General features: G+C 39.0%; 2 protein-coding genes across 7 annotated transcripts in view; one reads left to right on the top strand and one right to left on the bottom strand.

Annotated features, from left to right (window-relative positions):
• trip10b (thyroid hormone receptor interactor 10b) overlaps window positions 1–13440 on the bottom strand; it is a 55609-nt gene that overhangs the window by 21583 nt on the left and 20586 nt on the right. For 4 of the 6 annotated variants that reach the window (XM_073950199.1, XM_073950264.1, XM_073950443.1 and 1 more), the window contains one exon: window positions 1483–1589. The exons of the other annotated variants lie outside the window; for them this stretch is intronic. In XM_073950199.1, coding sequence (XP_073806300.1) covers window positions 1483–1589 — 107 coding nt within the window. The remainder of the gene's footprint in view (window positions 1–1482; window positions 1590–13440) is intronic. 6 annotated transcript variants of the gene reach the window in all.
• Window positions 1993–3760, top strand: mfap4.4 (microfibril associated protein 4, tandem duplicate 4). The gene is made up of 5 exons (NM_001109857.2): window positions 1993–2130; window positions 2219–2419; window positions 2499–2595; window positions 2714–2881; window positions 2962–3760. The coding sequence occupies exons 1-5, from the start codon at window positions 2125–2127 to the stop codon at window positions 3216–3218; spliced, it is 729 nt and encodes a 242-aa protein (NP_001103327.2). The 5' UTR covers window positions 1993–2124; the 3' UTR covers window positions 3219–3760.

The raw sequence follows: 13440 nt of genomic DNA, 5'->3' as shown, positions 1-13440 counted from the left end.
CTAAATTAAGAAGCATTTTCTAGACAAGCTAAATATATTGTTTTTCAGAAATAATGAGTCAAAATTAAGACCTTAAAACTAGCAAAATAATCTGCTCTTCAAGAGTTCACCCTCAGCTGATGACTGATTATAAAGTGTGTTTGGCATGCTGTCCCGGGAGAGAGCCCTGAGCTCTGAAGATCCTCGAGCCTGGGGCTCCCTCCCGTTTGCAGGGTGAGAGGGGAGTTTGAGTTTGGGTAGATGTGGAGAACTCCCCTGCTATAGTAGATAATGAACAGATAGTGATCGCTCTTAAGAGATAACTACTGACTAGCAGCATGTCTATGCTGCTGATGTGGATTAGTCGATTACCTTAAGCTGCATGTTTTTGGTTTAACTCTGTTTTTATTGAAATATGTTAGTCAGAGAGCCACAGCATCAGATACACAGAATTATTAGACATCAACTGCTCCAATGTGGTGGCAGAATACCATTTCGCTCACGTTTTCTTTCTCTCTGAATAAAAAAATACAATTACACATTCATGCGTTAAGGGAAAAACAAAAAACACACAAAAAAAACACAACACACTTGAACATGAGGTCCCTGATGTGCTGTGCCACGCGGCGCCATGCATTTTAGCATTGTAAACAGGTTTCCTTTGGTGTGTGTTACTTTGTGGATCAGTGACTGCAGGATAAAGACCATTATGCTGTACGCCAACACTAAAGCTGAAAAGCTTTATGATCCTTTTACTGACGGCGATGAATCTTTGCTCCTGACAACAGGTTTGGATCTTTGGTTCCATTTTATAATACTAGACTTACTTTTCTATGAAGGTTTAAACTTTGAGAGTGTTTAAACAAGAGAGAAAAGTGTGAAAGTGTTATTGCCTGTCTGAGAAGTGAATATAAAGTGTGTAGTGAGGGGTTTTACAGTCTTAATACATTTATAATAGTTAAAAATAAATCGGACTCTGCAGATTTCACCTAATGCGGGTTATTTTTAGAGCGAAACTCCAGCGATAAACAAGGGAGCACTGTATTCACATCAGGTACGCTTACTGTACTTGCACTACATTTTTGGGCAAATATTGGTTCTTTAGAGTATGGTTTTTCAGTACTCTTTCCACCACTGGCTATATATCTGCACCGTCCCATTGATCATTTTTAGACTGAACTATCCTCCATTGTGCTTTCATTGTGAAACAGTTTTACAGCAGGACGTGTTTTCAAAAACAATTGAAAATGTTTCCTTATTAGCCTTTGGGATAATCTATCAGTCAATATGTTAATGATTATGAGTAATATATCTCCTGTCTGATATCTGTTTTCCTCAAACAACACGAGACTTGTTAAAATTTAAAAGAACAGCTGAAATGGACAATTGCTGATCTTTGATATAACACGCTGATATATGAGCTAATTACTAAAGATCATTATCATCATCAATTATTAGTTATTTATTTGATTAAAGTTGGTGCTTTTTCCTTCATTCATTTACCTTCAACTTAGCCCCGCATTCATCAGGGGTTGCTACAGTGGAATGAACCGCCAACTTATCCTGCATATGTTTTACACAGCGGATGCCCTTGCAGCTGCAACCCAGTACTGAAAAACACCCATACACACACACACACACACACACACATTACAGCCAAGTTAGTTCACTCATTTCACCTATAACGCAAATCCTTGTAGATATTGTGATATTTACTACATTTATTAATTATGTCTGTTATAAAAGATCTATAACAATGGTTTTAATCAGAATTACTTTACCTTTTTGTTTTCTTCACTACAAAATGGATCATTTTTGTTTAAAGAAGCAAAATAACCGCTAATCTGCTATCATTAACTCAAAATGTAAATGTTGTTTATATATGGAAGTTTCTGATTTCCATGTGAATAACCCTGACCCTTAAATCTAGTGGACATTAATAGATGATAAGAGCCAGAGGAGGAGTCTGAGAGTCTGACAGATATAAAGAGAGTTTGAGCCCGGCTGAAAAACACCAGCGCTGAGGTACTGCTTTATTCCTCACTGAGCTTCACACATTTACACCAGACCTCAGATTAACCTGTTCATCACTCTCTTCTAGGAGAACAGAGCTCTGCTGTGACCTGCTGTGGAGCGACTGAGTAGATGGCAGTAAGTGATCCCGCATCCTTCATACACTCTTTCATATCGCCATCATTATTCTGGACTCATGTTCATTTCTGCTCTCTGTCTCATGTAGCTGATCTGGATTTTGGCAGCGCTTCTCTCTGCTGCTTTGGCCAGTGACTGTAGATTCATGCAATTCGACTGTTCTGACATCTACAACTCAGGAGAAACTCTCAGTGGGGCTTATACCATCTATCCAGCCGGAGACTCTCCAGTCTGGGTTTACTGTCAGATGGTCTCAGAAGGGAAAGATGAAGATAACGGAGGATGGACGGTATGAGTGTGACTATTAATCAAACACTCATCAGAACACACACAATGAGTCATATATATTCAATATAAACCCATCACAGGTGATTCAGAGGAGGATGGACGGCAGTGTGAATTTCTATCGGCCGTGGAGAGACTACAAGAGAGGATTCGGGAATGTGGAGGGAGAATACTGGCTGGGTGAGATCTGACATCCGTCTGTGTGTGTTCATGTCCAGTGATTGGTTCAACATATTCTGTGTGTGTGTGTGTGTGTGTGTGCGTGTGTGTTTGTGTGTGTGTGTGTGTGTGGGAACAGGACTGGAGAACCTCTACCAGCTGACACGCCACAAGAAGTTCATGCTGAGAGTGGATCTGGAGGACTTTGAAGGAAGGAGAGGTTTCGCTCAGTACTCGTCCTTCTCTGTGGGTTGTGAATGTGAAGGATATAAACTGCAGGTGTCTGGATTCACTGATGGAGGAGCAGGTACAACACTTTCATTCACACTCATGATAACTCATTTCTGTTGAGGTTATTGTCCTCACTGGTGTTCCTCCTCTCTGCAGGCGACTCTATGACTCCCCATAATGAAATGAAGTTCTCCACTTTTGACAAAGACCAAGACACCTACGAAAAGAACTGCGCCAAAGAGTATCTTGGGGCATTTTGGTATGGATACTGTCATAATACAAACCCCAATGGTGTGTATTTATGGGAAGATGATTCCACTCATTTTGCCATTGGTGTCACTTGGTACAGCTGGAAAAACACTCATGATATGAGTTTGAAATACATCAGCATGAAGATCAAACATCTGTCATAGAGGCTTTTGAGTATTCTCAGGGGGGAAATAGATTCAACTCTTTCTACTGCTGCTGTATCATCTATAATGTTTACTGTACCATAAAACATATAAAATAACAGAAAACTAAAACAGGACACTACAAGATCACTGTAGTTGTTTTTAGTTTTCTGTTATTCTATATGTCTTAATAGTATTTGTGTTAATAGTTATTGTCCTGTGTCCTTAATATTTGGTGTATGCCTGTACATACGCTGCTTGTTGCTCATTGGTTGTCTTTGTAAATGAGAGCTGGTTATTAATTCACTAGCCTTATTTAATAAAGGTTATTATTTTTATGAATGCTGAAAACACTCTGCATTTGAGAATATGTGAAGATAGAAACTAGAAAATGTCTTCTTTGTACAGTCTCGAGTCATGAATCATGAAAAATCACTGTGTTAGACTGCAGTTGTGTCAGTCACTGCATTACACAAGTGGGTCAATGTGATGATCTGTTATTTTAAAGACAAATTTTCAGATTTTCAATCCAAATTACTTTAATAAACATTAGATTAAATCCATTGTGTTTGTATGTGTATGTCATTTCACTTCTTTATGTCTTCCTACGCAGAAAAATGTCTTGAGCGATGTGTTTTTTCCACAACAGAATCACTAAATGAGGAAATCTATGAAGTCGCAACCACAAATAAACTGATTGTATGAGTGTGAAGTCAGAATAGTTGAGTATTGAACATTCAACATTCAACATTCATTTTCTGTTCAGCTTATTCCCTTCATTATTCTGGGATCGCCACAGCGGAATGAACCACCACCTTATACAGCATATGCTTTAAGCAGCAGATGCCCTTCAAGCTGCAACCCATCACTGGGAAACATCCATACATTCCCATTCACACATACACCAAAGACAATTTAGCCTACCCAGTTCCCCTATAGCACATGCGTTTAGACTGTGGGGGAAACCGGAGCACCCGGAGGAAACCAGCGCCAACAAGGGGAGAACATGCAAACTCCACACAGAAACACCAACTGACCCAGTTGAGGCCCGAACCAGTTCAAGTTTAATTTATATTTATATAGCACGTTTCCAACTGCCACAAGGCTGCACAAAGAGCTTTACAGAGAGAAAATAAACACATGATATGAACATAAAACCAGTAACAGCAAAGCAATAGGCACATAATAGGAAAGAACATAGAGAGTATATCAATAAAAGAGCATATATATATATATATATATATATATATATATATATATATATATATATATATATATATATAWTTTTTTTTTTTTTTTTTTTGCCTAATTAAAAGATGCTACCACAGTTGACCGTTTTGATCCCACTCCCAACAACCCCCCCCCCTTCTCCCCCCCAAGGGAAAGGACTTATGCTTCAAAAACACCTTGACAATAAATGAGTCTTTAATTTAGACTTAAAAATAGGCAGCGACGAAGCTGTTTTTTAGTTCTAATGGCAGGGCGTTCCAGAGGCGAGGACCTGCTATGGCAAAAGCACGTTCGCCCCGACTTATGAGGTGGGCCTTTGGAACTTTTAATAAAAACTGATCAGCAGAAGGCAAGTGTATAGATGGAGTGTAAATAACAATCAGTTAGGATAAATAATGAGGGTCCAGACCATGTAGGGCTTTAAACACAAACAGAAGGATTTTAAATTGGATTCTTTGTGTCACCGGTAGCCAATGTAGAGACCTCAGAATAGGAGTGACATGTGGATATTTCAGGTATTTATTAAAAATCTAGCTGCTGCGTTTTGCACTAACTGTAGGTGAGCAATCTGAGACTTTGGCTGCCCAAAGTAGAGAGAGTTACAATAGTCTAACCAGGAGGTTATAAGCGCGTGTATGTCAATTTCTAGAGAGTGTGAAACCAGAACTAGAAACCTTCTTGCAGTGAGGTGAAAGTGCTACCCATTACGCCACCGTGCTGCCCCCAACCAAAACAACGCTGGTGTACACAGAAAACGGTTTCCACACGCTTCACGGGATGCTCTGCTCCCAGTGTGTATGCCAGTTGTTTACAGTCACGCTGATAAAATATGCACGTCTATGTGCTGTGAAACCGGAGTAACTGGTGTAACTTTAATGCAGAGGGTTCGGCACACAGCGAGTTTTGCATGTCGACAAAATTAAAGTTTGATGATCTTATTTTGACTAAGCATGGCTATGAAGCAGAAAGGAGGGATAATTCGTCAGGGAGGTAAGACTTTCTCGGCCTTGAGTCGGGTCAGAGACAGCTGATAATTCCATAAAGCATGTATTTTTCATGCAAAAGATTTCTTAAGTGATCTTTGCATATCACTCCAGGTGTGTCTTTCTTTACATTGTATTCCAGTTACATTTATTGATTTAGAATAATATTTATTAATAATATAATACTGGGCGGTATATTGGCCAGTACTGGTTTGTGGCTGGAAGGGCATCAGTATAGGGTGGTTCATCCAGGGTGCCATTTAAACTAAAGCCACCACTGCTGATACCATTGTGTTTCTGGATTGTAATTTAATTGTGGGGTGAGGCAGTAGGTAGTGCTGTCGCCTCACAGCAAGAAGGTCGCTGGGCCGCTGGCTCGAGCCTCGGCTCAGTTGGTGTTTCTGTGTGGAGTTTGCATGTTCTCCCTGCGTTCGCGTGGGTTTCCTCCTGGTGCTCTGGTTTCCCCCACAGTCCAAACACATGCGCTACAGGTGAATTGGGCAGGGTAAATTGTCCGTAGTGTATGAGTGTGTGTGTGGATGTTTCCCAGGGTTGTGGCTGGAAGGGCATCCACTGCGTAAAAACTTGCTGGATAAGTTGGCGGTGCATTCCGCTGTGGCGACCCCGGATTAATAAAGGGACTAAGCCGACAAGAAAATGAATAAATTTAATTGTGAAGGTTTAAATTAATGCTTTGATTTCAATATAAGAGCTTTTATTTACCTTTATCTTACGTTTGAATTGATCAATCTTCTTTTGGTTTTCAGCTATACTCTTAGAGAATGAGGCAGATTCAGCAGAGCTCTAGAGCCTTTGTGTAATTCAGCCTGAAGGTGGCGCTCTGATGTTGGAAAACACACACTTGAAATGCTCTCTGCTTTCAGCCATCTGACCTTAGGGTTCAAGTTCAAGTTCATTATGGGCTAATAATTCAGGGGGGCTAATAATTCTGACCTAAACTGTATATTTATAAAATATTTTTCACTCAAACTAAATTCAGTCTTACTTTACTTTGTCTCCAATTTTTCCAATGTTTTTTTTCCCCAAACATGATTTGTATGATGATGTATGTCTCAGTGTTTGTTTTTTCTGGAGTAATTCAATGCTATTAAGCAAAAAAAAAGGGATGTTCTCACCGCTGAAATGCTGGAGAGGAGCTGATCTGAGTTTGGGGGAAGATTATAGAAGTCAAAAGTCAAGATGGTTTTTGCTAAAAGCCACAAGGTGGAGCTTCAGTGGCACGGCTGGAGAGCGCTCTCTCACACACACACACACACACACACACACACACACACACACACACACACACACACACACACACACACACACACACACACACACACACACACACACACACACTAAAGGTCAGGTCAGAGACAAAAGTTTTTGACATCTACTTTTGGCCTGATGCGTTCATGCGTTGTATTTTAAGAGTAACATTTTATATTTATATGTATAATCTACATATATAATATTTAAAAAATAAAATATCCCAGTGACCCACTTAAGGAAAAAAGGCACAGTAAGATCAGGCATAGATTGTTGAATGAGATTTTATTCATAGTTTTTATTATTTATTTATATTTATTTATTATTATTTATAGTTATTATTAACACACAGTTGAAGTCAGAATTATTTGCCCCCTTAGATTTTTTTTCTTTTATAATGTTTCCTAAATGATGTTGAACAGATTGAGGAAATGTTCACAGTGTGTCTGATAATATTTGCTCTTCTGGAGAAAGTCTGATTTGTTTTATTTCGGCTAGAATAAAAGCAGTTTTAAATTTTTTAAACTCCATTTTAAGGTCAATATTATTAGCCCCTTTAAGCTATTTTTGTTTTCTGATAGTCTCCAGAACAGACCATCATTATACAATAATTTGCCTAATTACCCTAACCTGCCTAGTTAACCTAATTACCCTAGTGAAGCCTTCAAATATTTATATAAGCTGTATAGAAGTGTCTTGAAGAATATCTAGTCTATTATTATTTACTGTCATCATGACAAAGAGGAAATAAATCAGTTATTAGAGATGAGTTATTAACACTGTTATGATTATTTCTCCGTTACACAGAAATTGGTGTAAAAAATAAACAGGGGGCAAATAATTCTGACTTTAACTGTAAATAATGTTATTAAAGCAGAAACATTAGTACAACTGGCTTTAAATGTGTTAACTGCAGTTTTTTAGCACTTTCATAAATTCTGGCTCAAGGTTGAATCCCTGGAGTTTGTTCAAGCTCTGGAATGTGGTTTATTGGAGAAGTTAGAAGATGTTTGCTTATATTTACTTTACACTCTATTGCATTATAATGCAGGGATGTGTTAACATTAGGTCTAAACTAAACACTTCAACTCACTCACATTTTTGAGATGCTAATGGAGCATTAGAGTAAATTACATCTATTATCAAGATTAATTAAAACATGTTTGAATTAGTTTTACAAGTCACAACTTTCTGAACCAGCTGGCTGCAGGTTATGGGGATATTTTCCTGAAGCTGATGGTGAAGTGGCCCAGACGAAGCAGAAAGAAAAACAGCAGCATATCACCAGATCTGATTACCTTGATTAACTTAATGATTGTTTATATATTTCCTTATAAAGTTAAATGATTATAAAACTAGAACTGGTATAGTGTTGTGTTGCAGTGTTATGACGCAGGCTCATTTAAACCGGTTTCAAGCATTGTGGTTTTAATATAAATTATGTTCAACTATTTGGGCACAGGATTCATTTAGATATAGAACACACTTACACACTGCGTTTTAACTCATTTTCTTGCTATTCTACAGCAGTCAAGGTTTCTTTTGCCTGTGGTTGTGCACGTTTCTCTTAGTTAGACTTACATCATTTGATATCATTTCTGAAGGTTACAGATAAATCATGGCACATGTGACCCTGGAGCACTAAACAGTCTAATGTTCTGTCATTTTTATGCGGTTTTAAATATTTCTTAGTTTCTACAATAATTGCTTTGCTTTGTCTGGTAATTAATGCAAACATCCTTATATGAATCTTTCACTTCTGTCCTTTTTATTTGTTAATGTATATTACTTTTCACTCTATAAAAAATGCAGGGTTATTTTAATCCAGATTCTGGGTGTAATGCACACTAAACCAACTGCTGGGTTGAGTTTCTTAATGAAATTAATAGGACCAAATTAAACCCAATATTGTGTTAGTCCATATTTTAGTCTTTGTAGCATTTCTTAGAGTGAAGGCTCTAAATAAAATACAGTTTAATAGTCTTATTATAAAGTTGATGGATATATTTGTATAAACAGCCAATAATTAATTAAAATTATGTATTTTATGCCAAAAATCATCACAATATTACAGATTCCATGAAGACATTTGATAATTTTCCTACTGTAAATATATTAAAACTTAATTTTTGATTAGTAATATGCATTGCTGGGGCGGAACGGTGGCTCAGTGGTTAGCACTGTGGCCTCACAGCAAGGTCTCTGGTTTGAGTCTTGGCTGGGTTTGCATGTTCTCCCCGTGTTGGCGTGGGTTTCCTCTGGGTGCTCTGATTTCCCTCATAGTCCAAGCCAACACGTTCTCACTCCCAACTCGTCATATACTGACGCTTGGTCAGGAACCCTCAGCGTAAGGTTTGACACACAGGGTACCCCTTCAGCGTCATATTTATATGTGCAGGGAATCTGTACCTGAACCTAAGGCGTCAAATGGAGACACTCAAGTCTCGTATAATTACCAATAGATGTCAGAGCAATTTTTAAAACCTGATTTACGCCTATTATCGTAGTTTTCTTGTTTTAAAAATATGTGATTTTTGTTTTGTTCATGAAAAGCGTCTGTAAACTGGGTCGAAACAACTGTGAGAATAAACTTCGTTCCACGTGACTTCCATTCAACGGTTTAACACCGCTCTGCTATTGGTCAAACTGCATCAGCGGTGAGTTCACAGATGAGTTCAACTGTCAACAATAAGTGGTAGGTTAATGCTGCATAATGTATTTTATAGGAGATTAGTTGGTGTTGATAAATATGTTATCATTTACTTTATATTTAATGAGTGAAATTATACTCCAGTTTAGGGTAATTATGCGCAATAAAACTTTGATTCATTCATTTTATTTATTAATTTTTTACTTTAAAAAATATTACATTTCAAGTACTAAGTTTTAAAGTTTTTAGCTGATCTTTTTATTACTAAATTATTCATTGAAGTTGGGGTCATCGTATGTCGCGATCTATTTTTTACATGGTCGCGTTCACTGCGGTTTTCCACTCGGTAAGTAAAAAGTAAACAAATAAAGACGATTTGTTGATAAAGCATGTACTGTAAACTAGTGACTTTATCTAATTACATCCAAGTTCATTTATTAAAAAAAGATTTTTTCCCACATATAACGTTAGTCATGCACAGCTCAGAACAATATCTATACATTTTAAGATGAGGAACAGTGTTACCAGATTGTTGTTTTCCACAATAGAATTCGTGAAACATCCATATAAATTATGCAATAAATATATTAACTCTAATAATACAAATGTATTCACAACTGTTTCAATATTAAAGCAAATCAAGTGTTTCTCGAAGGTTTAAAGGCTGCATTGTAACTACAATTATTTTTCATGCAATTTTTTTTTTTTATATTTCCCCATAAGACGAGTAAGAAGTGAGAACCTCTTGTCCAAACACATGCGCTATAGGGGAATTGATCAACTAGATTGGCCGTAGTGTATGAGTGTGTGTGAATGCAAGAGTGTATGGGTGTTTCCCTAGTGTTGGGTTGTGGCTGGAAGGGCATCTGCTGTGTAAAGCAAATGCTGGAATAGTTGCTAGTTCATTCCGCTGTGGTGACCCCTGATAAATTAAGCGACTAAGCTGAAGGAAAATGAATGTACATTGCTAAGAACTTAATTTAGACAACTTTAGCTGTGCTTTTCTCAATGTTTTAAATACCGGGACAACAGATATTCAAGTATTCTTCAATTCATATTCAATACATTCATATTTTAGTGGAATATTGTCCTGTCCAAACAAACCAAACACCATTGGAAAGCTGATTTATTCACCTTTTTTATTCCCAATTGCAGAAAAATGTGCACTTATGACTCCAGGGTCACATAGCGCTTCCTTTACAAACAACAGGCAGAATCGTGGACACAGCAGGCTGAATGTAAGTGTGCAGCTTTGGAAAGAGCCATAGTCAAAACTTCCAGAAGGACTCTTTTAACAGGGTCTCCTTGAGACTCTTGTCTTTTGCATGATCACATGCCTTTCACTGCAATAAACAACTCCTGCAAACACAGATAAAGCACAGCCAATGCCTTTTCCTGCCAAGGTTATCATCACTAAAACAGAACAATCCACTGACAGAGAGCTTCAGCTGACATGACTACAGAATAGAGAATAGGAACACAATATTAATCATCAAAAAAGTATTTAAAAATAGGGCACAGAGGCTTAGTGGTTAGCACTGTGGTCTTTCAGCAAGAAGGTCTCTGGTTTGAGTCCCGGCTGGGTCAGTTGGCGTTTCTGTGTGGAGTTTGCATGTTCTCCCCGTGTTAGCGTGGGTTTCCTCCTGGTGCTGCGGTTTCCCCCACAGTCCAAACACATGCGCTATAGGGGAACTGATGAACTACATTGGCCGTAGTGTATGACAAATGTACAAATGTAGTCCAATTACCCCAAAGCCATCCTCGGATGACTGGATACTGTGGGCAATGCTGAGACTCACATTGGAGAATGAGCGTTGGCTCTAAGAGATAATTGGGGCATTATTAAAGATGCCATACAAAATATACATAGGCATGGCTGAATAATAAGTGTTCGGTATACTGAAATGGCATACCGTGAGCCTCAAATATCCTGGTTTCCTCGTTCTCATGTAAAGCCAGTGAGTGTAAAATCCCAGTGCAGAACAGGTCAGTCTTAAGGGAAACAGACTATGAAGTTCCACATGAATTATTAATGTGTACACTGCCATAATGTCTGTTTAATAGTGTCTTGCGTTAGTTTAATGTGTATATTGCAGAATTTGCAGTCTGTTTGTAATGCACATTTGTGTATTGTATATTGTGAAAGGATTATGAAGTCATTTGTCTACACTGAGGCTGACATTAAATGTTTTTTTTTAAACTGGATTCTTTCATATTATAATCATATTGTAAATACAACACAGGCTCAGTCATTCTGAAAACGTACATTTCTGGAGATCGCGAATTATGTAGCCAGAGGTACGTATGGCTGCATTTAGTTTTAAAACGAACACTATATGGCAGGATGACGCCGTTCCTTTCTGCGACTACCAGCTGACCGCTGTTTCCCGCTGTTACCAGTTTCTCCCTTTAGCTCGCCATGTATGTCAGTGGATTTGAGATGCAGAGATGACCATGACGACAAGGTTCGAGTCTGGTGAAGAACGGTTCCAGAAAGCGGGTAAGACAAAAACAGAATCCAAAAATGAAGTCAACAAGTAAATAACAAAGTGAGAATGAGGTAAAATCTGAAACAAGGTAAAAATCAGGTGAGGGCTTTTCTTTTTCTGGATTGCTTCTTAAAATTGACAGTTGGGTTTAGGGAAGTGGTTGGGCGGGTCAATCTGTGATTTTGAAAACACTATTGGTTGGGTTTAGGGAAGGGGGAGGGTGGGTCAGTCAATCGGTTAGTCAGTCAGTCAACAGTGGCCTCCGGTGCATTTACGTGAGAACTGCAGACGAGAATGGCACTCGTGGGAGAAATGTAAGATCTAAAAAAGCGTACACAGCGGCCTCTGGTGGATTCGCAAAAACAAAAACAGAAAAAAAAACGTAGCTCCTGGGACATGTTGCAACCCAAGCTCATTCTGGAAACGTAGCCCCGCGGACGTTTCTGGAGACCGTGATTTATGTGGCCAGATGTATGTAAGGCCGCGTTTTGTTTATTTCGAGCGAACGCTGCGCGGCGCTGTGACGCCGCTCCTCCTCTTCGCGCTCGCCGGCTGACGGCTCGCCTCCGTGTGAAGGGCTTTCCCGCTGCAACCAGTTTGTCCGCTTAGCTCGCAGCGTTTCATCGGTGGAGCGGAGGCCCGGAGGAGAAGGAGCCGGCTGCGGGGACGACCGGAATCGGGTCCGGGGAAGAGCGGTTCCAGAAATCAGTTAAGATGAAAAACAGAATCCAAAAATAAGGGTGAGAACGTGGCGGGATCTAAAAACGCGGTCGAAATCAACGCCGAGGGCCGAAAATGCGGTCGAAATCAAAGACGAGGGCTTTTGCTTTTTTTTTTCCTGGACGACTTTTGCAAACCGTCGCTAGGGTTTAGGGAAGGAGGAAGGGGAGGAAGAGGAGGGTGGCCGCCCGGTCGATCGTTCAGTCGTTCAGCCAGTCAGTCCGACGGACGGTCGCTCCACAGCGGCCTCCGGCGGCTTTTCACGCGAGAACAGCACGGGCGCGAACGGCGGGCGCGAACTAGAGGAGCTCGAGATGAAAATGCGCGCACAGTGGCCTCTCGCGGATCCGCGAAAACAAAAACTGCTCGAATACGTACCTCCCGGGAAGTATTTCTCGGTCTGCAGAAAAGTCCGCAGGGCTACGTTTCCACAATGAGCCCGGGTTGGACGTATATGACGCTCTCCAGAAATATAGGTATGTTTTCAGAATGAGCCTGAGTAATATAAATGATGTCCATTATTTGGGCCTTTGCCAATAATCAGGAAAAGACAGACATAAGTACACTGCTTAATATCACTAGTGTGTGTTGGAATGATTATGATCATATGGGAAGTATTTTACAGTCATTAAATAAAGAGAACGAAGGAAATCCAACAGATACAAGGACATAAACACCAACATAACACTGACAATATGAACAACATAGAGACTTGCATACGCAGTGTAAATGATTATATATATATATATATATATATATATATATATATATATATATATATATATATATATATATATATATATATATATAAATCTGGTACTGTACATTTTAAATGTCACAGTATTTGCTAGACTCTGTCTTTCTGCTAGAAGCAAACTACAACACACATAGATGAGTTATTT

This window comes from Danio rerio, chromosome 1, assembly GCF_049306965.1.
Source record: "Danio rerio strain Tuebingen ecotype United States chromosome 1, GRCz12tu, whole genome shotgun sequence".
NCBI classification, from domain to species: Eukaryota; Metazoa; Chordata; class Actinopteri; order Cypriniformes; family Danionidae; genus Danio; species Danio rerio.
The sequence above is the reverse complement of the archived record's forward strand: the minus strand, read 5'-3'. Positions and strand labels throughout refer to the sequence as shown.

Bases quoted from the DNA above. Each gene is read 5' to 3' on its own strand.
- mfap4.4 (NM_001109857.2), top strand. The intron at 2,420-2,498 runs GTATGAGTGTGA...AACCCATCACAG, and splicing joins AAGATAACGGAGGATGGACG to GTGATTCAGAGGAGGATGGA. The intron at 2,882-2,961 runs GTACAACACTTT...TCCTCTCTGCAG, and splicing joins ATTCACTGATGGAGGAGCAG to GCGACTCTATGACTCCCCAT.